The 27263-nt window shown below is 47.3% G+C and overlaps 1 protein-coding gene across 8 annotated transcripts; it reads right to left on the minus strand.

The window, feature by feature from the left end:
* Positions 1 to 328: 328 nt before the first annotated feature.
* Positions 329 to 22530, minus strand: RPS24 (ribosomal protein S24). 8 transcript variants are annotated; one of them, XR_010120360.1, is made up of 7 exons: positions 21862 to 22387; positions 20881 to 20946; positions 20578 to 20787; positions 18673 to 18783; positions 17995 to 18539; positions 15755 to 15776; positions 15282 to 15364 (listed from the first exon to the last, which is right to left on the minus strand). XR_010120360.1 is itself a non-coding variant. In XM_063637598.1 (7 exons), exons 1-5 carry the CDS (start codon positions 21907 to 21909, stop codon positions 18018 to 18020), a joined length of 441 nt encoding a protein of 146 aa, XP_063493668.1. In that variant the 5' UTR covers positions 21910 to 22046; the 3' UTR covers positions 15282 to 15364; positions 15755 to 15776; positions 17995 to 18017. The 8 variants fall into 8 exon arrangements, 7 of the variants coding, with proteins under 7 accessions (XP_055131558.1, XP_063493666.1, XP_063493668.1 ...); XM_063637598.1 differs by having other exon boundaries at positions 17995 to 18023; positions 21862 to 22046; XM_063637599.1 differs by lacking the exon at positions 17995 to 18539 and having other exon boundaries at positions 21862 to 22046.
* Positions 22531 to 27263: the final 4733 nt, after the last annotated feature.

The raw sequence follows: 27263 nt of genomic DNA on the forward strand, positions 1-27263 counted from the left end.
GGGCAACAGAGCAAGACTCCGTCTCAAAAAAAAAAAAAAAAAAGAAGAAGATATCCATCTGGGAGACAAGGGGGGCTAGGTTCTGCCCCTAACTTGGTGGGGAATTCCTTTTGTGTACCACAGTTTCCCCACATGCACTAAGAGGGGATTACGCAAACTAAATCTAAAAGCCTTCTCGAGTGACCGGTTCATGTGCCACAGCAGAGGAAGAACTTCTAAACTTGGCATTCCACAGCCCCAAGAACCACTGTCACCTCCTGCCTGAGTTTCCACCGCAGCCTCTACCTCACAGCCCAATCCACTCCCTACACAGCCATCATTCCATCAGTCATTCAACAGTATTTATTTAGTCTACTGCGTACTGTGTCCAAGGCATTGTTCTAGGCGCCAGGGGTACAGCAATGAGCTAATAAGGAACACAGACCAAAAAAAAAAAAAAATCTCTAACTTCACGCAGCTTCATTTCTAGTGGGAAAATACCAATAAACAAGAAAATAATAAAATCAACTGCTGAGGAGGAAAAATTAAAACTAGGAAGGAAATCTTTAAATGTGGTAGGAGCTGCTGGAGCTGGAAGGTGGTGGGAGGCCAGAGGCCAGGTCGTGGGGGATTGTGGGGGCGTGGGGAGGTCTTTGGCATTTGGGTGACAGAGATGTGGAGCCCTGGAGGGTTCTGAACAGAGGTGCCAGCTCATCTGACTCCGATTTCCACAGTGCCCTGCTGGCTGCTGAGTGGAGAAGAAGGTGGAGGGATGAAGCATCCTCAGAAATGCAGCAAGGCGGCCACGGCAGTGACATTGGTGGTCCAGACCAGAGAGCCGGGAAGGTGGGGAGAAGCAGCTGGATTCCTGGTGGATTTCAAAGGAAGAGCCAAAAGACTTGTTGATGGCCTGGATGTAGGGTGACAGAGTCAAGGTTGCTGACAAGGCTTCTGGCAAGTGGAGGACCAAGTCGCCATCCACAGGGTGGGGACAACCAGCAGGAGCAGGTGATGCAGGCGACATCAAGGCTCCGTTTCTGACCAGTGCCCTCTCCAAAAGGCACGCCTGGCAGCACTGTTCTCTGTTTTCAGTCTTCCTCCAGGGAATGGCCACCTGTAAATACGTGCCACAGCCCCTCCACAACCTGCCACATGTCCACACGCTCCACAGTCCTGGCATTTCTACCTGCCACACAACCCCCCGGCTTTCTCTTGCCTTCCAGTTCTTCACATCTGTGCATCTCTCTTCCTGGGAAATTCTTCCCAATGCTTGCACTCCAAGCCCCAATTCCCTCATCTGCAAAAGCGGGAAGGAGAGAGTAGTCTCAGAGGATTGTCCAGGTGCCTTCCAGCTGCCCTGTTCTGCACCTGTGGCCTGGGATTCTGCACCTCCCTCACTTGGTACCAGGGAAGATCAGCAGCAGTCAGAGCCAAAGCTTGAAGGAAGGGCACTTGGGAGGGTTGTAAAAGCCAGGTACCTGCAGGAGTTCAAGCCTCAGAACAGAGGGAGGAATAAAAATAGCATGGTCTGGAGTAGACAAGAACCCCCACACCAATCTGCCTCTGCCCCACAGAGCCCTCCACCTGGGCCACCCTTCCCTTCCCCTCCCACTCCTCATTCATGGCCAGCGCCAGTGGCTCCTTCCCTGCACTAGTCCCCAGCCCTCCTCTGCCTGCCCAGACTCTCTGGCCATTCGCCCAGCAGCATTCCGGGCCAAGCCTTAGGATCTTGAGGAGCACCCTAGGCCCCCCCATGCCCTGGGAAAGCTCACCAAGGCATGGCCTTCACCCACACCACGTGACTAGGAGGTAGGAAACTGGACTCCGGGGTGCTCCAGGACTCTTTCCAAACTCAGCTCAAATCCCCCTTCCCCAGGAAGCCATCCTGCTTCCTCCAGACTATCCTCCTCTGGAAATTGGTTTGTAGTAGACATGTTGGTCTCCTCCCAAGCTTGGGGCTCAGGCTTCACCTTGCCCACCTTGATGTCTACCCACTCCCAGCTCTCAAAGAGTCCACCTGGAGACTTACGTACCAATATACTGTGCTCAACACAGGAGCTTTCTGCTGGGAGACACCCCTTCATCCGGTGAGCAACCTGCTCTTTATGAGAGGGGAAAGCCAGAGGGGCTGTGGTACAGACGCTCCCCCAGCCCTGGCCCACTCCTGCTCCGCCATTTCCTCTCCCCTTCAGGAGCTGAAGAAGCCAAAGGGGTTCCTTCTCCCTTCTCAGGCTCCCTCACCTTCCACCCAGGGATATTAGGAGAATTAATGGGATAACAGATGTAATGCCTCCAAGGAAACGGGCCACATAAATCCAAAGTGTTGTTATTAAATTCCAAATTTAGCCCTTGGGATGGGTGAGACATGATCAATCTGGGCTGGGAGAGATCCCAGCTGCGTGGACAGGAAGTCCCTGTGAAATCAGAAGCTATGACATACAGGCTCTGGGCATTCAAGGAAACACTAAAAACCCCCCAGGACTCTGAACCCAAGGAGCTTCTACAACTGCCTCACCTAGAAAGCAGCCAGGCTCTGCTTGTGTACCACCAGCAACAGAAAGCTTGCTGCTTCCCAGGGGGCAGGTCCCTTCCCTTAGCTCCAAGGTTTTTTCTTTTTTTTTTCTTCTTTTTTTTATTGTTGTTGTTGTTTTTGTTTTTTTGTTTTTTTGAGATGGAGTTTCGCTCTTGTTGCCCAGCCTGAAGTGCAATGGCACAATCTCAGCTCACCGTAACCTTCACCTCCCAGGTTCAGGCGATTCTCCTGCCTCAGCCTCCCAAGCAGCTGGGATTACAAGGAACCCTCCACCACATCTGGCTAATTTTTTGTATTTTAGTAGAAATGGGATTTCATCATATTGGTCAGGATGGTCTCAAACTCCTGACCTCAGGTGATCCACCCACTTTGGCCTCCCAAAGTGCTGGGATTATAGGCGTGAGCCACTGGGCCCGGCTTGCTCGAAGTTTTAAAAACTGCCTGCTATCCGGCCCAAACCATTTCCCCATATGTTTCACACTCCAGGACAAATGTTACCCTTCTTTCACATGATAGCCCTTGACCAAGGGTACATCTCTCTCTCCTCATTTCCAGCTAAACAGGGCTTACTTCCCATTATCTCAAGGCAGCCCCCATCAGGATGCTGTTGTCTGAGTAGACTCCTCCTCGTGGCTTTCAAATCCAACATAACCCCTAGAAGGGGTCCAAAGGGAGACAGGGCAGAGCAGAACCTGCCATGCCTTCGCTCCAGGTGCCCACCTCCCATGGCAGCAGCTGGAGGCAACATTTGCTTTTTTTTAGCATCCTCATCACACCATGAAATGGGGACAATAATCCCCACCTTGTAAAACTCTTTCCAGGACAAAAGGTAATATATACAATGTGCCCAACACAGTGAATAGTAGGCATTCAATAAAAGGAAGGTATTATTGTTACATTGAGTCTCCTGGGAACCCTGACAGCAGTTTCCAAGGACAGAAAAACCAGGAACTAGGCCAGGTGTGGTGGCGGTCGCCTGTAATCTCAGCACTTCGGGAGGCCAAGGCAGGTGGATCACTTGAGGCCAGGAGTCCGAGACCAGCCTGGCCAACATGGTGAAATCCCATCTCTACTAAAAATACAAAAATTAGCTGGGTGTGGTGGTGCACGCCTATAATCCCAGCTACTCAGGAGGCTGAGGCACGAGAATCGTTTGAACCTGGGAGGCAGAGGTTGCAGTGAGCCGAGATCAAGCCACTGCACTCCAGCCTGGGCGACGGGGCGAGGCCCTGTCTCAAAAAAAAAAAAAGGACAATTCACAGAATAGGAGAAAATATTTGCAAACCATATATCTGATAAAAGATTTGTATCCAGGATATATAAACTAACACAACACAATAAAAAGACAAATCACCCCATTTTAAAATAAGCAAAGGATTCAAACAGGCATTTTTCTAAAGAAGACATATAAACAGCCAATAAGCACATGAAAAGATGCTCAACACCATTAGTTATGAAATGCAAATCAAAACCATAATGAGATACCACTTCATACCTACTTGCATGACTAAAATCAAGTACAGATAATAACAAGTGTCAGGAAGGATGTGGAGAAATTAGAACCTTCGTACATTGCTGGTGGGAACATAAAATGGTGCTACCTCTGTGGAAAACAGTTAACCAGAGAGTCACCATAAGACCCAGCAATTCCACCCCCAGGTATATATCCAAGAGAAGTGAAAACATCCACACAAAAACTTGCACATGAATTTTCATAGCTGCAAAATTATTCAGAATAGCCAAAAAGCAGAAACAACACAAATATCCAACAACTGATGTTGATACGGTAAATCCACACAAGGGAATGTTATTTGGTAATTAAAAGGAATAAATTACTGATAACATGCTACAGTGTGGACATAGCATGGAAACACAATGCTGAGTGAAAAGAATCCAGTCATAAAAACCTGTACACTGTATGATTTCATTTACATGAAGTTTCCAGAATAGGCAAATTTATAAAAACAGAAAACAGATTTGTGGTTGCCAGGGGCTGGGGCAGAGGTTGAGGGAAATAGGGAGTGACTGCTAATGTCTACAGGGTTTCTTTTTGTTGTTGTTTGAGACAGAGTCTCACCCACTCTGTTGCCCAGGCTGGAGTGCAGTGGCGCAATCTCAGCTCGCTGCAACCTCTGCCTTCCAGGTTCAAGCGATTCTCCTGCCTTAGCCTCCCAAGCAGCTGGGATTACAGGTGCTCACCACCATGCCTGTCTAATTTTTGTATTTTTAGTAGAGACAGAGTTTTGCCATGTTGGCCGTGCTGGTCTCGAACTCCTGACCTCAGGTGATCTGCTCGCCTCAGCCTCCCAAAGTGCAGGGATTATAAGCGTGAGCCACCTGCCCGGCTAAGGGTTTCTTTTTGGCATAATAAAAATGATCAAAAATGACTAGGTGTGGTGGGAGGATAGCTTGAGGCCAGGAGGCGCAACATAATGTAGAGATTCTATCTCTACAAAAACTAAAAAAAAAAAAAGAAAAAAAAAAACAGCTGGGCCTGGTGCTGTGCACCTGTAGTCCTAGTTATGTGGGAGGCTGAAGTGGAAGAATCACTTGAGCCTAGGAGTTCGAGGATGCAACGAGCTATGATCACATCACTGCACTCCAGGCTGGGTGACAGAGTGAGACCAAATAAAAATTAAAATGTTTAAAAATTAGGTGGTGGTGGTGGTTGCACCACTCTGCAAATATATTGAAACCCATTGAGTTGCACACTTTACAAGGGTGAATATATGGTCTGTGAATTAAACCTCAATAAAGCTCTTATTCTTTTTTTAAAGCGGCCACTCGCAGAGGTCTGGGAGTGACAAGAAGGAGAGAAAGACAGATGTCTCAGCAGTAGGAGTGGTGGCTGCATTGGACACATCAGCAGCCCTCCTGCCCTCAAACCTTCCCAGCAGGTGCTCCTCAGCCCCAGGTAAGTGGGAGTGGGCTCCATAGCTGGCAGACCAGTCAGCGTCTTGTCCCTGGGAAGTGGCAAGGAGGATGCAGGTCTAACTAATCTGGCCGGAAATTTGGAATGGGGAGCAATAAAATCCTGGTTGTGGCAGCCATGGGGCAGAAAGGGGAACAAAGAAAAGCCAGCCTGTAGAGAGAGAGAGAGGCGCCGGGCGCGGTGGCTCACGCTTGTAATCCCAGCACTTTGGGAGGCCGAGGCGGGCGGATCACGAGGTCAGGAGATCGAGACCATGGTGAAACCCCGTCTCTACTAAAAATACAAAAAATTAGCCGGGCGTGGTGGCAGGCGCCTGTAGTCCCAGCTACTCGGAGAGGCTGAGGCAGGAGAATGGCGTGAACCCGGGAGGCGGAGCTTGCAGTGAGCCGAGATTGGGCCACTGCACTCCAGCCTGGGCGACAGAGCAAGACTCCGTCTCAAAAAAAAAAAAAAAAAAAAGAGAGAGAGAGGCACAGACTCAAAGAGGGGGAAGGAGGAAGGAGGGGAGAAGGAAGAGCTGATTTGTTCTGAAATGATTTTCCAGACCCAAATCCAGGGAGGCTGCCAGCACCGCCTACCTTTTGGTTTTGTTAGACCACCCACAGCTTCCAAGTAAACTTCCCCCTTCTGCTGGGAGGTTTCTGTTGAAAGGATCCCTATGAAGCAACCATTTTCTTCCTGCTGTGGCAGACTGGTCATTGTCCCCCAGAACTGTGCTCCCACATCTGCCTGAGCCTATATTTCCCAGCCCACCTCACAGTTATCAGGTGTTGCAGGAGACTAAGTCCCAGCCGATGAAAGAGGAGCAGAAAAAACACAGGTGACTTCTGATCTGGCCTTTGTGGAGAGTGGGTGGCCTCCCACAGGCCCCAGGACTAGGGCAAGGTACTCTTAGGGTCAAGGAGATGCTGACCTTGCACTAGCACCACCGTGGGTGAAGACCTCCTTGGATTTCACATGCTAAGCGCTTCATTGCCTCACCCAGTCCCAGCCCCACTGTGATTGGCAACTATCCCTCAGAATGGCACCAGCACTGGGAGCAAAGTGGAGAGAGAAAACGTCTAGGCCCTCGAAGACGCTGTTAAACTGCAGTGTCGACCAACCCTGAAGGCCCCTGAGCATCCAGGGGGTTCTTACAGGAGCTAATAAGCAACCTCACTGTTCAAGGCAGTGTAAGCTGACTTCCCAGAGACTTGCAGCAGAAGGCCTCCTCCCTAACATACCCTCTAAACTCACGACAAAGCCAGCTCAGGAGCACCAGTGGGCGATGTTTCAACTCTAGCTTCCCAGGGAACGTTTCTGTACCAGTGACACACTCTGTGAGACGACACAGGGCAATGAACTGAACAGCAGGGAAAAGGTACCCCAGACAGCATGCAGTGCTTTGTTACCTTAAAAATACAAGAAACAGCACTTGAGTAGCAAATGGCTCATTTGCTGTGGGGAGGGACGTGAGCTCCAGGGGAAGACGCCTGAAGCTCACTCCTTTCCCCAGCATGAATGAGCTGAAGGACTTGGGGCAAGTCATCTACCCTCTCTGTGCCTCATCCAAAAACAGAAGAAAAAGCAGCCCGTCTTGCATGCTGCATGAAGGTGCCAAAGGAACTGAAGAGCTCTCCTTCCCCACTCCAAGGAGGCCTGATGGAAACAGACATCATGTTTAACTTGTTTCCTCCACCAAGGACAGCTGCAGTTAACAATGTTTGCTTATGGGTTGGGCAATTTTTTTTTTTTTGAGATGGAGTCTCGCTCTGTCACCCAGGCTGGAGTGCAGTGGTGCAATCGCGGCTCACTGCAACCTCCCTCTCCCAGGTTCAAGCGATTCTTCTGCCTCAGCCTCCTGAGCAGCTGGGACAACAGGTGCATGCCCCTATGCCCGGCTAATTTTTGTATTTTTAGTAGAGACGGGGTTTCACCATATTGGCCAAGCTGGTCTCGAACTCCTGACCTTGTGATCTGCCCGTCTTGGCCTCCCAAAGTGGAGATTACAGGCGTGAGCCACCGCACCTGGCTGGGTTGGGCAATTTCTAACCAGACTCTCTGAATATCATCATCGACGGTGGGAGCCAGCAGAAGGCTGGACCACTCTCTTGAATCCCCTTATAACCCAGGGATGAGCACATCTATAGCGCTCTGAAAAGGCAGTTCTGGAGATTTCCTGCCCAGGCAGAGCAGTGGCTCAGCTGGGTGAGCAGTCACTGAGAGTATAGGATGCCAATCCCTGGATTAACGAGGTGAATGCCAAAGACCCACCGAGGCAATGTATTTTTGGAAGAAATACACACTGCGGCAGAAAAGAGAACATGGTATAAATTTTCCTTCTTCCAAACAGTGCAGAATAGAAACCTATAAAAGCAAATTCTGGATGTCTGAAGATACAGACTTTTTAAAAAATCTAGTTTGAGAGATTCCACCTTACTGACTTGCACCATATCCCTGGAAACGCTTCCTTAAGTGGCTACTGGAGATGGATGTCATGTAGCAGGGCTTACAGATCCCCTGCAATCAGAGGTCCTTGAGAAGCACAAGGCGGTCTCTTCCTCAACTCCCAGGGCAGGATTTTATAGTGGAAAGGGATGTTGACAGCCACTTTCTCAGCACCACTCTCTCATCCTACAGCGTAGGAAACTGGGTCCCAGAAGAGAAAAGGGTCTTGCCAGAGATCTTAAAGTGTGATGGGGCAGAGCTAAGGCTTGAAAACAGGTCCTGGACCCAGCACTGTGGCCCCAGACCCATGCTTGTCAAAGAATAGGACAGAGGCATAGCACTGCAGGGAGAAGACTGAAGCAGAATCAGGCTGCTGGGGTTCCCAGCCTTCGCCGCCCCCTCCGCCAACAGAAACCACAAGCTGCCTGGCTGGGCAGCTACAAAAGGGGGAATGCTGTTTGCATAGGATCTGCAGAGACCTCGCAGCACGGATGGGTAGACATCACCATGCACATATGAACAGCAGAAAGCCCTCCAGGTTCAGCTTCCCTATGAGGGCCGAATCCTATAAACAAGATTACCACCCCCATTAGACCTTCTCTGAGAAGAAAGAGTGACCTCTCCAGTTGATCTGGCATCAGGCTTTTTTCATGCTTCCACAAGGGTAGCGGTCTTGACAACAAAGCAGACCGCTTCCACGCCTGTGCCCACAGTGCCCCCTCGTGGGAGTCTGCATAGTGCATCACACGTCTTTATTTCACCAAGTGAAAAGGCAGGGATGGGGCAGTCTACAGCACCATCCTTCCGGGTTTCCACAGCTGTCCCCCTGTGGAATATCCTCCCTTCCCTAAGCTGTGGTTCTCAAACTTCAGCGTGCATCTGAATCACCTGGAGGGCTTGTCAAAACACAGGTTCCGGCTGGGCACGGTGGCTCACACCTATAATCCCAGCACTTTGGGAGGCCGAGGCCAGCGGATCACCTGAGGTCAGGAGTTCAAGACCAGCCAGGCCAACATGGTGAAACCCCGTCTCTACTAAAAAGTACAAAAAAAAAAAATTAGCCGGGCGTGGTGGCAGGCACCTGTAGTCCCAGCTACTCAGGAAGCTGAGGTGGAGACTCGCACCCAGGAAGCGGAGGTTGCAGTGAAACGAGATCACCCCACTGCACTCCAGCCTGGGCAACTCAAAAAAAAAAAACAAACAGGTTCCCTGGCCCCACCCACAGCTTCTGATTCAGTAATTCTAGCGTGGAGCCCAAGAAATTGCATTTTCTAGCAAGGTCCCTGGTGACGCTGCTGCTGCTGTCCAGGACCACACCTGGAGAATCGCTGCCTCAGCTAATCACCTCCACCCATTTAAGGCTCAGGACCATTTCTAGCTCCTCGGCGAGATGTTCCACAAATGCCCCCAGGCTTATCATAGGATGACATAGTTGTGTAACTTTAACCAAGTTCCTTAACCTCTTTGAGCCTCAATTTCCTCATCTATAAAATGGGGGTAATAGTACTTCCAAGTGCAGGTAAATGAGGCCAGGTGCAGTGGATCACACCTGTAATCCCAGCACTTTGGGAGGCCAAGGCAGGTAGGTCACCTGAGGTCTGGAGTTCAAGACCAGCCTGGCCAACATGGAGAAACCCCATCTCTACAAAAATTAGCCAGGTGTGGTGGTACATGCCTGTAATCCCAGCTACTTGGGAGGCTGAGGCAGGAGAATCACTTGAACCCAGAAGCTGGAGGTTGCAGTGAGCCGAGATTGCACCACTGGTGCAATCCAGAGCTCCAGCCTGGGCAACAGAGCAAGACTCATTCTCAAAAAAAAAAAAAAAAAGGTAAATGAGATACTTTGTGCAAGACTTAGCTCAGTACCTGGCACATGGTAAACAATAAATTTTAGCTATTCTGCAGTCATTAATTAGCAATAGTATTACTGTTCATTTGCCAGCTTCTTGAAGACAGTATTCCCATTAGAGACAGAATTCTCAGAGGCAGAAGGGATCTTAGAGACCCTTCAGTCCAGTTTCCCAAGCAGCCTCACCTGGGAAGCTATTAAAACATCAGGTGCATGGGGGCTGCCCAGATCTACTAACTCTGAAAACTGGGGCAAGAGGCTGGGCATTTGTTGTTGTTTTTGAGACAGAGCCTCGCTCTGTCACCCAGGCTGGAGTGCAGTGGCATGATCTCGGCTCATTGCAACCTCCACCTCCTGGGTTCAAGCAATTCTCGTGCCTCCACCTCCTAACTGAGATTACAGGCAGGCGCCACCACGCCCAGCTAATTTTTGTATTTTTAGTAGAGATGTTTCACCATGTTGACCAGGCTGGTCTCGAACTCCTGACGTCAAGTGATCGACCCGCCTCGGCCTCCCAAAGTGCCAGGATTACAGGTATGAGCCACCACCCCTCGCCAGCATTTGTATTTTTAACAAGCCCCCAGCCTGGCCAACGTGGTGAAACCCCATCTCTACTAAAAATACAAAAAATTACCCAAGCGTGGTGGCAGGCACCTGTAATTCCAGCTACTCAGAAGGCTAAGGCAGGAGAATCGCTTGAACTCGGCAGGCAGAGGTTGCAGTGAGCGGAAACAGCGCCACTGCACTCCAGCCTGGGTGACAGAGCAACACTCAATCTCAAAAAAAGAAAAAAAGAAAAAAAGAAAGCCCCCACGTGCCAGGTTTGGGAATTACTCATCTAGCCCGGATAGGAGACAGACACAGAGAGGGAAATAGAAGCCCAGAAAAGGGAAGTCTTTTGCCCATCCATGACCACAGTTGATTGGAAGCTGAGTGGAAATCAGGAACTGTGACTCCTGATTCCTGATCTGGTCCCTTTTTCCGAGTTATTAATACTTGGGGCTAGGCGCGGTGCCTCACGCCTGTAATCCCAGCACTTTGGGAGGCCTGGGTGGGCAGATCACCTGAGGTCAGGAGTTCAAGAACAGCCTGACCAACATGGAGAAACCCTCGTCTCTACTAAAAAATACAAAATTAGCCAGGCATGGTGGCACATGCCTGTAATCCCAGCTACTCAGGAAGCTGAGGCAGAGAATTGCTTGAACCCGGGAAGGGGAGGTTGCAGTGAGCTGAGATCGTGCCATTGCACTCCAGCCTGGGCAACAAGAGTGAAACGCCGTCTCAAAAAAATACAATAAATACTTGGATGCCATCTCATCGACCCATAACCTTCTACATAAATCCCCTCTCCAACATTCATGATGAGCAGCCAGAGCGTTGCCGAAGTATTTCCTGTGTGGAGGAACTCAGCATGTGAAAAGAACACACAATCCATTGCAGAACATCTAATTCTCCAACGTTTTATTTTCTTCAACCAAAACACTGAACAAGTGAAATCCTTAGCCTGGCATACAAGATCCTCCCTGACCTATTCTCCGCTGACCTCTCCAGCTTCATTTCTTACCAGTACCTCACCTGTACCCTCTCATCCAGACTGTGGGCACTGGGAGGCAGGTCTCATTTCTGCCTCCCCTCAACATCTGGCATGCGGGAAGTTCAAGAGTGAGCGGATGGGGAAGGACAGTTGGATGAATGTATGGAGGTGTGTTCAGAGCTCAAAACCCAGGAGCCTCTCTGCCAGCACAAATGAGTCAGGTGTCATACTTCTGTGCTCTAGCAGCCAACCTGAAGACTTTCTGAAATGGAGTATCTCCCACCAGAAATGCATTGTGCAAAAGTCTGCTCAAAGGCAACAAAGTCATGTAGGGCCTTCCATCTTGTTGACTCAAGAGAATGCCTACCTACCCACTCTGCTCCCACCTCCCCAGGGTCATCCTCTCTTCCCCTTGCAGAATGACTGGTCTCACCTTGTCCCACACTGCCTGCTCCCATCTCCCTGCTTTCTTTCCTATTTTTCATGGCCTCAAATGAGAACTTTCTCCTGTGCATCCAAATTGGATCACGTCTCTTGCCACCACTGGTGTTACAATAATCCTCCCTTACCCACAGGGCAAACATTCCTAGACCCCCAGTGGATGCCTGAAACCACAAACCCTATCTATACCAAGTTTGTTGCTATATATACATAATTAAAGTTTGTAATTTAGGCAGTCGTCAGTTATTAATAAACAATTATACTGTAGTAGGTTGCATGAACTCTTTTCCTCTGAATACCTACATGTATTCACATTCTTGATGGGAGATAAAACACCTATGTGGTGAGTGGAAGAGAGGTGAATGACGTAGGCATGGTGACATGTGTTAGGCTACTACTGACCTTCTGATGACACTTCAAGAAGATCATCACTTTTGGGTGATCCCGGATCATTGAGTCATAATTTTCCAGACTGCAGTTGACGGACGGCAACTGAAACTAGATAGGTGGGGACTGCTGTATGTCTCCTGGAAGACTTCCAAGACCCAGCCTCCCTGCACAGATCTTCTTGGCTCTCAATTTCTATCATGTCACAGTCATACACTATCTGCTACTTCACAGAAAGGAACAGAAACCAGACCATGAGATCGTCGTTAGCTACCTCAGAGCTTTCAAGACAGAACAGCTTCTTTATTCCCAACTTGCAGAACAGGGACACATAGCAGGCGGTCAGTAAATGGGGAATTTGGCTAGCCATCTAACACTTCTCAATAAACCCATGGCAACTGGCACCCTGCTGGCAGTCATGAGTTTTATATACCATTATATGCACAGTGCAAAGTAGCTTAATACTGGAGTGCCTGAAAAAATGCACTGAAGTCAGATGATTGCATTCCAATCCCATCCCCACCACTTAATGGGTGAGACACTGGTAAGATGCTTAAGTGCTCTACACCCTTTCCAGCATGGGTACAGTAAGACATGCTTCTTGGAGTTAATATGCAGATTAGGCTGGGCACGGTGGCTCACGCCTGTAATCCCAGCACTTTGGGAGGCCAAGGCAGGCGGATCACGAGGTCAGGAGATCAAGACCATCCTGGCTAACATGGTGAAACCCCATCTCTACTAAAAATACAAAACATTACCCAGGAATGGTGGCGGGCGCCTGTAGTCCAGGCTACTTGGGAGGCTGAGGCGGAATGGTACGAACCCGTGAGGCAGAGCTTGCAATGAGATTCTGCCACTGCACTCCAGCCTGGGCAACAGGGAGACTCCGTCTCAAAAAAAAAATGTGTGTGTGCGCGCACGCGCGCGCATATTAATGGAGATCCTTGTTCAGAGTTTAGGACAGCACCTGTCTCAGCTCCATGACAGCACCATTTAAGATGCTATCTTTAAGGACAGCCTAAAATAAGCAACTTGCCAGGGAAGAAAGGAAGAATGCAGAGTTGAAAGCTGCCTGATTACATAGGCACACCCAGCTACAAATAGAACTCATGGGTATGGTGCTAGGAAAAGCTAAAAAGCAGCACCCCAAATATTCACTGCAGGTACTTTCCCAGAACCACCTCCAGCTTTTCTCATCACTCTTCAAAGATCCCTGCTATCTCTCATTTAAGCCACAGCTTCCCATCAGTGACAAGCTGAAGGAAGGGATGTGCTCCCTCAATATTGATTCAGCTTAGTAAAGTTTGCATTTTATGGAGGCTCTTCCAAAGCCTGCTGACAACACAGGGTAGCCTGGTTACTGTGAGGGCCTACAATGTGCTGAATCTGTCCACAATTTGAGTTCCCACAAGTCCCTGCTTCCTGACACACAATTGCTTAGCACTAGTTTCCAAACTGTTTTCACAGTTGTTACATCCTCAGCCTCAAAATAGCCTTGTGAGCCAGGGCAGCTAGCAGATACCCTCGGGAGCCCAATTTAAGACAAATTAACCCAAACAAGGTACCAGGTGACTTCCCCAAAAAACACTCAGATGGACTAGATGGAAGAGAAGCAGACAGCGGGGACAGAAGACCAGAGGGCAGGTAGAGGAGGGTGTTAGCTGGCTGTGGAGAATACCTGTCCCAACAGATGCAGCCAGCCTGGAGCCCTGCCAATTGTCATCAAACAGGAAGGTGGGCTACTACTGCTGCTTCTGGTATTTCAAGAGGCTGAAAATCCAGACCTTTATGTAAAATTTGCCAAGTTTCCAAATGTTATGCCTAACAAGGCTGACAGCAAGACTGCCACATTTTCTATATCACAACCCAAGTGGATCCTCTGGAAAAATAGGCCAAGACTGAGTTTCATCCCACCCCCCTTCCCAAGGCTACTGGCTAAGACTACAACTTCTGCCCTGAGCACAGCCGAACAGAAAAGCCTCCCCACTTTGTGACTTTGATGCCAACCTTCAATCATTCAGGCTCTCTGCAGCTATGCCCTTTTTCTTCACATCAGAAACTATTTCCTACCCTTCAGTTCTCAGTCAATTGCTTCCTTCCACTCTCCCTGCATCAACTCAGCAACCACCCCCAGCTCCACGTCCCATCCTGTCGCTGCAGCACTGTCAGGATCCTCACCACCTTGCCTCCGCAAGCTGCTCACAGGGTGCCTTCTCTGCTTCCACACTCCAGCTCACTCACAGGAAACTGTATCTCAAACCCCAACCTTTGCTGCCCCTAGCATTACCTTCAGCCTGTATGCACTGTTCATCAAAAAACGTCAGTCACATCAAGGACCCCATTCTTACACATGTTCTGTACTAGTAAGCTATTTCCTGGTCCTAGCAAAGGAGTAGCAGATTCCTTAGCAAGAGAACCTACAGGGCCAGAGGCCCCACAAACGGAAGTACACAAACCTCTGTAGATATGAAAACAGAACTCCAACCACCCCCTGGCCAGCAGGCCCAGCCCCATGACTTAACTCTTCACAGCCCTGCCCTCCCGTCTGTAGGTGCTCCATGCATGGGGCTCTGACCATCTTTTCTCCAAAACATTCCACCACCCTTCCTGCAACCTCCACCCTTCTGCCTTCATGGTATTCCTTTTCCTGGGTCCCCTTCATGCCCAACCAAGTCTTTCAGCTCTCTACTGCTTCCTGAGATTTCTCCAGTTTATCTAGACATGGTACTTTTTAGACTCTAAGCCAGAAGTGGTCGCTCATGCCAGTACTTTATGTGGCCAAAGTACAGCACTTTGGGTGGCCAACGCAGGAGGATCGCTTGAGCCCATGAGTTCAATCAAGACCAGCCTAGGTAACAAAGCTAGACCCTGTCTCAAAAAAAAAAACACCTCACTGTAGCCTCGAGCTCCTGGGCTTAAGTGTAATCATCCCACCCAAACCTCCCAAAAGTGCTGATTACTGTGAGCCACTACACTGCATCCAGTGCGGACATGGTTCTTAACACAGCATTTACAAGCTTGACTCCCAGATGAACCCACCTAAGCTATAAACCAATCAGCAAACAAACACCACCCCATGACATTAAGTTTTCACTGAATGCTTCATGGAGCATGTGAACTTGGGTAGCAACTGAAATCAGCAGACTAACCTCCTAGCAGTCCCAGGAAACTGCAAATACATTTCAAACAACCAGACACATGAAGTTTTTAGTTTATTAATGTTCTCGTGAAACATCCACAGTGGCCACAGATAACATCATTGCAGCACCTTTACTCCTTCGGCTGTGAATCAAGAGAGAGAAGTTTAGTCAGCAACTGCCTGCCTTTAAAATTCTTTAAAGTCTTAAATTCCAAAAGCAGTAACCTTCATGCACAACAATTATTAGTAACCTAGAATATCAACTTATTTTGATGTTATCATAACACAACGTAAGCATCAAGAAATAAAACTTACGAACATTCAAGTTGGGAATAAAACAAAAATGGGCTAAATATTGCTAAACCTTAAAAACAAAACCATGTCACTGTTAGTATTTTAAAAGGTTACAACTCTTCAGAATATTTGTAAATCTACTTCTAGATGTACTACACATGATCTGCTTTTAAATTGCTACGTCAGTACACCAGGGAGTCTAGTGATCTACGTGACTACATGAAAAGCTTGAATTATACCTGTGATCCAATCTCCAGCTCACTGAATCAGTGGCAGGGAAGGGAAAAAGAGAAAGGAGGGAAAAGAAAGATTTCATTAATAGTCCCTTTTCAAACTCCAAAATAATCTGCATTTAAGTGCATGCAATCAGGTACCTTAAAGATGACCATTTTGTTCTTTGCAATTGTATACAGAGCACTCCTTCGAGACTCACTGATTTTATTCCTCCCAATTCTGACAATACCTTGCCTGATTACTGTAGTTCTTATGCAAACAAGGTAGCCTGACTTCACAATGAAGAGATCATTAAGCCAATGTGGTACCCAGGATGGCCTTGCCCACTTGTCAATGAAGTACATACCTGAGCCTCTGACCCTCTGCTCTGCCCAGCAACACTGTGCTGGACACACACCAGGAACAGATATGAGAATCATTACAGATTCAAGTCTAATTTAACCTCAATGGGAGTGCTCTAAATGATCAGGCAAGTCTTTTAAAAGCTGCCTCAGTTCAATAAAAGACACCATTCACAGCCACAAAAGTAGTACAAGTTAGTATTTAAAAAGAGGCATTAATTTAGCTGAACTAAAAATACAATTGCTTCTCAGATATGAGACTACTAATGCCTTAGTATAAGTAACTTAGTATATAACTCCATCGCAACCAAAAGGCAAGAACAAATACTAATTCTAACATCTGAACAAAACTGAATTAAAAGCAATGTTGCTATGCATTTCTTTGGAGCCAAAGAATTCATGTACTCAAATGCATTGATTTTTCCAGCTGGCTTTTCAGAGCAGTGCTAGTGAGAGGCACCAGTGTAACTTGAAGCAGGAATAGTGATGGCTCAGGTCCCCACAGGTAGCTCCTCCGTACTTGTGGGACTCAAAGGCTAAGCGCACTAACTCGTAGGGCTCAAAGGCTGGATGAAGAGAAAAATCAATGTGTTAAATGTCCTTCAGACATAGGTCAGAGGACAAATTTTGACTAATTCTTTTGACTAATTCTTTTTGCAACTTCTCTCAACAGGTACAATCCTCACAAACAGGGAGTGGTTCTTAGTGAATAGTTCTGCTGGCAGTTCATTCATTACATACTCCATGGCGCTGGGTTGTCAATGTGATTACAGCTCTGGGCAGGCAATCCCAGGCTTACTGCCTTGCCTGGCAGGGAATCACTGCAAAAGGATGCCACAAGAACAAGGGCCTTCATTGATTCAAAATCCCACTATGCCCACCCCACTCCTGCCCCACTTTACACATTACAATTTTAGGCTGTTCAGATGTTCAAAGTTTGTTTTAAATGACGTAATAGGCTGGGCGCAGTGGCTCACACCTGTAATCCCAGCACTTTGGAAGGCTTAGACAAGCAGATCGCTCAAGTCTGGGAGTTCAAGAGCAGCCTGAGCAACACAGCTAAATCCTGTCTCTACAAAAAATTGGCAGGGCATGGTGGCACAGGCCTGTGGTCCCAGCTACAAGGGAGGCTGAGGTGGGAGAATCACCCAAGCCCAGGAGGTACAGTAACCCATGATCATGCCACTGTACTCCAGCCTGGGTGACAAGAGACCCTGTCTCAAAAAATAAATAAATGAGGTAATGGGCCACTCTAACCAAGTGCTTGTGGGAAAAAGCATATCCACCAGACTTTTATATGAATACATAATTACCTCGAAAATTTTCTATTAAAAAAAAAAAAAAGACACCAGGCAGAAAGTTGGGAGATTAAGTAATAAAAAGCAATGGAAATGGTAAAAGGCAGCTTTGCGCGTATCCAAACAGGACAGAGGCTTTGCCGGATTTCACAGACTAGTTTACTACCAGAGCTGCCAGGCTGGTTTCATGGCTCCAGAGAAGACTGCTCCTTGGATAAGAGAGCCCTTCCCAAGCCCAGTGTTAACTGAAGCCATTTCCTAAGTATGTGGACACAGCATTTCCCAAGTGCAAGCTAAAAAGTGCCTACTTGGTAAAGCACTCACCTTCCTCCAGTGAGTCACTTCACATGTAACATGCATTTTGGAGTTTCCAAAATAAACATGATTTTAAACGTTTTCTCCTTTGCTCATAATATACTATCTTAAAACATATTAGGTTGGTGCAAAATTAATTGTGGTTTTTGCCACCGCAATTACTTTTGCACCAGCCTAAATAGCACTGGCATTATAATCGACCACACTATAAAACTGTCGTCCAAAGGCCAACATGCAAAGCATCATCAAAGCAAACTCAGTGAAGGTGATGCATCCCCACACCGTGCTTACAATCTCAGTACCTGCTAGACACTTCATTTCTGATGAACAAGAAATCCAAGAAAGTAGAGAGGAAAAGCAAAAAAAACAAAACAAAAAAAAAAAGTTCACAGAACACTTGATTATTTGTTAATTTAACAACCCAACACCTTAATTCTATTCAATGATTTACAATGTCCAACTATTTACAGCTAGCAAAGCTGGTAAAAAGCTGCTTATCGCTAAAATCACTTGTCTTGGCCAACTGGAGAGGAAAGCAATCCTGAGATCTCAGTTGCCTTTCCAGTGTGCCAGGAAAACACAGGCCACATTGATCCAACTGCTTCTTAAACCAGTGTCCATATTAGTAAGTAAAATCACAGGGAATGAGATCCGCTCTGCATTGAAGGTTCTACGCCAATTAGTAAAATTAAAACTTCTTGTGATAGGCTTGAAAGGTGCCCACCAGGATCAATGTGGCCTCCAGATTGTGCTGTGAGCTGACAAGGGGTGGGCCAAGCTACTCTACTGAGCTGTTAAGACACTATGCTACATAGTTTCTTAAAACATGTTACCTTCTGTAATCCAGAAGAAGAGGAAAAGAAGAAACATTAAGAAAAGTTATTTTAAAAATAAGTAAGATCCCTTCGTTCCTAGAAACTAAAGACCTACAATTAATGACGTTTCTGTATTTTCCTTGATGGACTATACCTTTTTGCCAGCACCAACATTGGCCTTTGCAGTCCCCCTGACTTTCTTCATTCTGTTCTTGCGTTCCTTTCGTTGCTTTCTTGAGGTCTTTTTCTTCTCATACAGGCCATGCTGAATGAGAAAAGAGTACATCCAGGTGACTTGTAAACATTAAAATCATTACCCACCACTCTGGTAGGGAAACTGATCCAGTCTGAGCTTAAGAAACACAGCTTTCTAAACCAAAACTTTTCAAGTACATTTAATGCATGTTTTTGCTACAACAGAAAGGATCATCAAGGGATTTTAAGTATAGAATAGCCTCAGAGGAAACAAATGGTCCATTCAACATTCTCTGAACAGGAAGTTTGGGAGAATGGCTGTTCTTGTCCAGACTTGAGCTCACAGATCACTATTTTTTCTTCTTTTGCACTACCAAAACAAGGCACCTCCCAAGTGGCTGAGGGGATCTCCTCCCATTTCAACTCCCCATTACTCCCTGATGACAGAGAAGCCTTTACAACCCCCACGCCATGGAGATTCAGGATCTACTCATCTCCACTCTGCCCACCTTTGCACTTGCTGTTCCTGGGGCCAACAAGACTGTTTCTGTATCTTTACAAAGACTACTTCCAAATCTTTACAAGGATCTCAGCTTCAATGTCACCACCTCAGCAAGGCCTTCTCAGAACATGAACGCAACATCAGTTAAAAATAATGCAGCCTCGGCTGGGCACAGTGGCTCACACCTGTAATCCCAACACTTTGGGAGGCTGAGGTGGGTGGATCATGAGGTCAGGAGTTCGAGATGAGCCTGACCAACACGGCAAAACCCAGTCTCTACTAAAAATACAAAAATTACCCAGGCATGGTGGCGCGCACCTGTAATCCCAGCTACTCAGGAAGCTCAGACAGAAGAGTTGCGTGAACCTGGCAGGCAGAGGTTGCAGTGAGCCGAGGAGATTGCACCACTGCACTCCAGCCTGGGCGACGGAGCTAGACTCCCTCTCAAAAAAAAAAAAATTTAAAAAGTGCAGCCTCTACCTATGACATCACCACGATTTTCCCTCACAGCTATCATATGGGAAGGTTTATCTAACAGGATAGGGTAAAGTGGGTTAAAGGAACAAACAAAACAAGCACTTCAAGGTAATGATGCTTCTTTACTAGAATGTAAGCTGGGGAGCTTGCCCAGATCACTGCTGTAGTTCACTCTGCAGTGTTTGGCACTCAGTATACAATCAAAAACCTTTCCTGGTTCCTGACTACCTATGAGTTTAAGCCCAGACGCAGACTTAATCCAAACTAAATGAATTTGACGCCAGGCTACCTTTCCAAACACATCCCCTTACTGCCCCTCTGGAAAACAATCCCTACCCCTAGCCCATCTCCAAGAACACTACTTCAGCTGCCCTTCTGAACTCAGCTCGAATGCCAGACTTCAATTTTGAACCTCCGTACTCCACCTGTGCATTTTATGAAATAACTTTGTCTTTTTTTTTTTTTTTTTTTTTTAGATGGAGTCTCGCTATCGCCCAGGCTGGAGTGCTGTGGCGAGATCTCAGCTCACTGCAGGCTCCGCCCCCTGGGGTTCACACCATTCTCTTACCTCAGCCTCCTGAGTAGCTGGGACTACAGGCGACCGCCACCTCGCCCGGCTTATTTTTTGTATTTTTAGTAGAGACGGGGTTTCACCGTGTTAGCCAGGATGGTCTCGACCTCCTGACCTCGTGATCCGCCTGCCTCAGCCTCCCAAAGTGCTGGGATTACAGGCATGAGCCACTGCGCCCAGCCAACTTTGTCTCTTAATCCCTTCAGAGTTGTCTCCCAGACTGCTTGGTCTTGCCCTTTTTACCACACTCACAACACAACGCTATTGAAAAAATAGGTCTTCAGGAGCTGATCAACAAATGAAAAGACACCTACTCTTGCAAGTCTATGTTTGGGTTCATTTTTCTTTGCATAATCCAGGGAATCGTAAATCATGCCAAAGCCAGTTGTCTTGCCACCACCAAAATGAGTTCTGAATCCAAATACAAAGATGACATCTGGTGTAGTCTTGTACATTTTGGCTAGTTTTTCCCGAATTTCTGTCTTAGGCACTGTTGCCTTCCCGGGGTGAAGGACATCAATGACCTAAAAGGAGATAGCAAGTTTAGCATTCACTATGATAAAATACATCTTTAGAGTAAAGGACAATTAAGCAAAGATTGACATGCCCTTCCTTACCATCTGTTTCCTCTGAAGTAGTCGGTTAGTCATGAACTTTCTAGTGCGGATAGTTACGGTGTCGTTCTGAAAACATAAACACTCTGGTTAATAAAACTACTCAAACTTTTCTTGGCCTTGCTGTGATTTTCCAAGACCTAGAATGTTGTAGTCCAATTTGTAGCCATTAGTCATGCAGCAAACTAAAGTAAATAAAACCCACTGGGCAAGCCCAAACTCACAGCATACACCTAACAAATACATAAAATACGAAAAAAATTCAATGGTTTTACATGAATCTGTACAACTTACTTCACTAGGTTATGTGTATCACTGGGGCAGGGTTTCTCAACCTCAGCACTACTGATAATTCCATATGGATAATTCCATATGGGTATGTTGTGGGGACTGTATGTTTTAGAATAACTGTAAAAATCCCAGCCCTCTAACCACTAGATGCCGGAAGCACTTCCCACCTTTCCCAGTTGTGAGAATCAAAAATGTCTCCAGACTTAGCCAACTGTTCCCTTAGGAGAAAAATCACTCTGGGTTGAGAATCACTTCTCTGGGGTAAAAACTGCTGTGGCTCATATAAAGGTCAATGAACTGTGTTTATCATGTCTTGCACAAATGTGACCCAAACCTTGTACTCACTACCTGCATGTAATCTATCCTTCTAGAATAGCCATAGCAGAGATCAGAGAAAACGATATTCCCTTCTGAAGGACTGAACTGCACCTTTACTTAATACCTAACAAAAAATGTGGGTATTAAGCAATTTATGCTAACAATATTACCAAAAAGGAGGCGCAAGAGACTTTCATGGCAGCAAATGACTTGCTAGACTTTCTCCATTTTACTTCGAGAAACCACACCAAATTAAATCCACGTCAGTGGTACTCAATTCTTGAAAGCAACAAAGGAAAAAAAAAAAAAGATTGCTGGTAAAGTTAAAAACGGATGCTGGAGGAGCTAATAACGCATGACTTAGGGCAGGACTACCTTTTTATAACATCTCTTTCCAGGGCCTGTTTCCCCAGTATGAAACATGAAGATCCATCCAGCTGACAAGTTTTCTAGCTTACACGTGGGAATGGTTTCACTTGCCGCAACTCGCCCAGGCGCTGCCCGCACCTTCTTCACCTCTTGGGCTGCCAACACCTGCAAGCCGCCTACCTAGCCCAATTTGGAACTGCAGACGAGATGTGCCTCCCATTGCCCATCTATCCCGCCCGCCCCCGACCCCCATCCACCGTGCCCCACGAAGTCAACAAGCGCAACAGCTCCTGCACTGCCCAGGCGCTGGAGCCCGAAGCCCAGCATGTCCGGGTCTGCAGCGCAGCCCGCCAGGCCGGACTCGCTGCCAACAGCCCCGAGCCCCTCGACAACCATCCTCCGACATAAACGGCCAGAGAAGAGCAACCGGGCTTCGCGTGCCTATAGCTCAAGTACTGGGACCCGGGGACCGAGGATGGCTCGGATACGCGGCAGGTAACTGCACGGCCCCAAGGAGACTCACCATGATGGCGACCTATCTTCAGACAGCCAAGGAGGAAAAGAGAGCCAGTATTCGCCGGCCAATCATATCAACGCGCACGGAAGGACCCCCGGGAAGCGCCGGCGTGGGGGCGTGGCCGCGCCGCGAGGCTGACCGCGCCGATGCCTGATTTAGGCTGCCTACGGCCCCGCCTCACAGACCTTTGGCCACACCCCTGGAACTCTAGACTGGCCAATCCGGAGCCAGAACAACTCGAGCGGACTAGGTTTACGCACGCAGGTGTTCAATGTCAGTTCAATTCATTATGTTGAATTGTACGTGCTTTAATTCCGGTAAACCAAATTAGTTTAAATTGATTTCTTCCGAGTTAGAGGTGGGTAAACTTGGAAGGCATCTTAGGATATCCTCTCTCACAGTCTCCTCGTTATACAGCTAGGGAAACTGCAGAAACCCTGACTCTAAAACCTTTGTTATTTCAAGTACTTAACATTGCCTATTCTAATTTATTATTCATGAGTATTATTTTTGTGACTTTTATGATGAGTCTTTAAAATAAAAGATCTCTTTAATTTGTATTTTTCTGCAAATCTTGGTCTTTATGCAAAATTAGCTTTTGAAAAATATTTGGCCGGGCGCGATGGCCACGCCTGTAATCCCAGCACTTTGGGCAGGCAAGGCGGGCAGATCACCTGAGGTCAGGAGTTCGATACCAGCCTGGCCAACATGGCGATACCACGTATCACGAAGATAAATAAATAAATAAATACAAAACACAAAATTAGCAGGGCGTGGTGGCTCGTGCCTGTAATCCCAGCTACTAGGGAGGCTGAGGCAGGAGAATTGCTAGAACCCGGGAAGCAAAGGTTGCAGTGGGCCGAGATCATGCCATTGCACTCCAGCATGGGCAACAGGAGCTAAAATCCGTCTCAGAAAAAAAAAAAAAAAAAAGGAAAAAAAATTGGAAGCCAGGCGCAGTGTCAGTCTCAATCCCAACACTTCGGGAGGCTGAAGCAGGTGGATCACCTGAGGTCATAAGTTCGATACCAGCCTGGCCAAAATGGCGAAACCCTGTCTCTACTACAAAAAAAAAAAATTAGCCGGGCGTGGTGGTGCATGCCTCTAATCCCAGCTATCTGGGAGGCTGAGGCAGGAGAATCGCTTGAACCCAGGAGGCAGAGGTTGCAGTGGGCCGAGATCGCACCATTGCACTCCAGCCTGGGCAATAAGAGCGAAACTCCGTCTCAAAAAAAAAAAAGGAAAAAAAATTTGATTGCTCCAGAAATATTTTCTTTTTTTTTTTTTTTTTTTTTTTTGAGACGGAGTCTCGCTCTTTCACCCAGGCTGGAGTGCAGTGGCGCGATCTCGGCTCACTGCAGGCTCCACCCCCCGGGGTTCACGCCATTCTCCTGCCTCAGCCTCCTGCGAAGCTGGGACTACAGGCGCCCGCCACCTCGCCCGGCTAATTTTTTTGTATTTTTAGTAGAGACGGGGTTTCACCGTGTTAGCCAGGATGGTCTCGATCTCCTGACCTCGTGATCCGCCTGCCTCGGCCTCCCAAAGTGCTGGGATTACAGGCGTGAGCCACCGCGCCCGGCCCAGAAATATTTTCTTTAACGTGAAACAGACATGTAAAGAATGTAAATATATATGTTCCGGAGAAACAATAAGAAGAATTTCCCAAATGTTAGTGCAGACGAGGTGTCCAAGGTGCAGGCTTTCCAGGCAGCTGTCCTATTTTCTTTTTTTTTTTTCCTGAGACCAAGTCTAGCTCTTGTCACCCAGGCTGGAGTGCAATGGCTTGATCACGGCTCACTGCAACCTCCACCTCCCAGATTCAAGCGATTCTCCTGCCTCAGCTTCCAGAGTAACTAAAATTACAGGCTTGCGCCACCATGGCCAGCTAATTTTTGTATTTTTAGGAGACGAGGTTTCACCATGTTGGCCAGGCTGGTCTCGAACTCCTGACCGCAAGTGATCCGCCCCCGCCTCGGCCTCTCAAAGTGCTGGGATTATAGGCATGAGCCACCATCCCCAGCCAACTATTTTCTTTTTTTCGTTTTTTTTGTTTGTTTGTTTTTTGTTTTTGAGACTGCATCTCGCTGTCACCCAGGCTGGAGTGCAGTGGCAGGATCTCAGGTCACCGCAACATCTGCCTCCCAAGTTCAAGCGATTCTTCTGCCTCAGCCTCCTGAGGTGACCAACTATCCTTATCCTTAAGAAAATAGTCAGCAGGCTGGGCACGGTGGCTCATGCCTGTAATCCCAGCACTCTGGAAGGCCGAGGCAGGCGGATCATGAGGTCAGGAGTTCAAGACCAGCCTGGCCAATATGGTGAAACTCCGTCTCTACTAAAAATACAAAAATTAGCTGGGCATGATGGTGCGCACCTGTAGTCCCAGCTACTCGGGAGGCTGAGGCAGAAGAATATTTACTGAGTGATTGTAATATGCCTGTTACCATCTAATTACTTTTACCTTCATTTTGCTATTCAACCTTCCCACTGACTCTAAGAAATAGGATACATATTACTCACCCATGTTATAAATGGGGAAATTAACACATGATAAGATTAAATAACCTTCCCAAGTTCACACTATATACATATATATATATATATTTTTTTTTTTTTTTTTTTTTTTTTTTTTGAGGCAAAGTCTTGTTCTGTCGCCCAGGCTGGAGTGCAGTGGCACAATCTTGGCTCACTGCAACCTCCGCCTCCCGGATTTAAGCGATTCTCCTGCCTTAGCCTCCTGAGTAGCTGGGATTACAGGAATACGCCACCACACCAGGCTAATTTTTGTATTTCTTAGTAGAGACAGAGTTTCACCATATTGGTCAGGCTGGTCTCAAATTCCTGACCTCATGATCTGCCCGCCTCGGCCTCCCAAAGTGCTGAGATTACAGACGTGAGCCACCGCGCCCAGCCTACACAACTTTATTTTTTATTTATTTTTTATTTTTTGTCTTTTTGAGATGGAGTTTCACTCTTGTCGCCCAGGCTGCAGTGCAATGGTGTGGTCTCGGCTCACTGCAACCTCCACCTCCCAGGTTCAAGCAATTCTCCTGCCTCAGCCTCCCAAGTACCTGGGATTACAGGCACAAACCACCACACGCAGCTAATTTTTGTATTTTTAGTAGAGATTCGGTTTCACCATGTTGACCAGGCTGGTCTCGAACTCCTGACCTCAGGTGATCCGCCCACCTCGGCCTCCCAAAGTGCTAGGATTACAGGCGTGAGCCACCACGCCTGGCCGCCTACACAACTTTAAATGGTGAAAGCTAGACTCCCATGATGGCACTGTGATTTCATAACTTTTGCTTTTAACCTCTAGATAAGTCACACATGATCCAAACCTTGTTGGTATAATATTGTCAACATTAGAGCCGGGTGTGGTGGCTCACACCTGTAATCCTAGCACTTTGGGAGACTGAGGCAGGCGGATCACAAGGTCAGGGATTCGAGACCAGCCTGGCCAACATAGTAAAACCCCGTCTCTACTAAAAATACAAAAATTAGCTGGGCATGGTGGTGGGCGCTTGTAGTCCCAGGTACTCGGTAGGCTGAGCCAGGAGAATCGCTTGAACCCGGGAGGCAGAGGTTGCAGTTAGCCGAGATTTCGCCACTGCAGTCCAGTCTAGGCGACAGAGCAAGACTCCATCTCAAAAAAAAAAAAAAAAAAAAAAAAAAAATATATATATATATATATATATATAGTCAACATTATTCCATGATTAAGTGATGGAGTACCGAAATGAGTTAGGAAAACCCGATATGCCTTGTTTTTTGCTAGTGAGACATTGTGACATTGTGTTTTGCTAGTGAGGATCCATGGCGTCTGAAAATGCGATAGCGTCCCTTCTTAAAAATTGAAAGTTGTTAAACACTTTTGTTAACTTCTGTTTTGAGTTTCTCACAAATAATGAGGACTTAGTTCTAGGTTCTTTTTATTTATTTATTTATTTATTTATTGAGACGGAGTCTCCCTCTGTCACCCAGGCTGGAGTGCAGTGGCGCAATCTCGGCTCACTGCAAGGTCCGCCTCCCGGGTTCACGCCATTCTCCTGCCTCAGCCTCCCGAGTAGCTGGGACTACAGGCGCCCGCCATCACGCCCGGCTAATTTTTCTGTATTTTTAGTAGAGATGGGGTTTCACTGTGTTAGTCAGGATGGTCTCGATCTCCTGACCTCGTGATCCACCCTCCTCGGCCTCCCAAAGTGCTGGGATTACAGGTGTGAGCCACCGCGCCCGGCCTAGTTCTAGATTCTATAGCGCTGAGCCCTGTGGTGATGTGAGTTCCTTGCTAGGCTCATGCACTAATATATCACACTAGGATCTCCTCCCACAAGTTGTCACAGACTGTAGACAACTTATTTCAAGACATGAATGATCTTTACTTTCCATTCTCCCTTTTCTTCTGTAGATCACCATGGCTGTTTACACTCTAACAGATTTTTAACTGTTTTTGTAATCAAGAATATAAGTTTAATTCTTCCCCCCTCCCGCCAAATAACTTCATGAACTGGAAGCACATGTGCGCCCATATTTTCCGCTCTGTTTTCCTTTGTTGGTCCTCCACAGATAGTGCCCTCTGTTGGATGGGCCGGTTCATTTTAGCTTCCACCTTCCCTTAAAACAATTAGAAGCTCTTAATTTAGATGGTACTGATGTTAATGATGATGATTTTCCATTTTATGCAAGTTTTGGCCCTCTGCTTGTCTAAAAGTCTTGAGGCAAAGAGTTATTTGCAATTTCTCTGCAGGTGTCTGATTACCTGGAGAAATTGACCAGAAATGGGATTTTTAAAATACAGCCCAGGCCTCGGTGCGGCTTCCAGGAAGCGCCACCAGGTGACGGTGCGGGGAAAGGGCAAAAAAAAAAAAACGGCGTGCCGGAAGTCTCTCTTGAC

The sequence above is a fragment of the Symphalangus syndactylus genome, chromosome 4 (assembly GCF_028878055.3).
Source record: "Symphalangus syndactylus isolate Jambi chromosome 4, NHGRI_mSymSyn1-v2.1_pri, whole genome shotgun sequence".
Taxonomy (NCBI): domain Eukaryota; kingdom Metazoa; phylum Chordata; class Mammalia; order Primates; family Hylobatidae; genus Symphalangus; species Symphalangus syndactylus.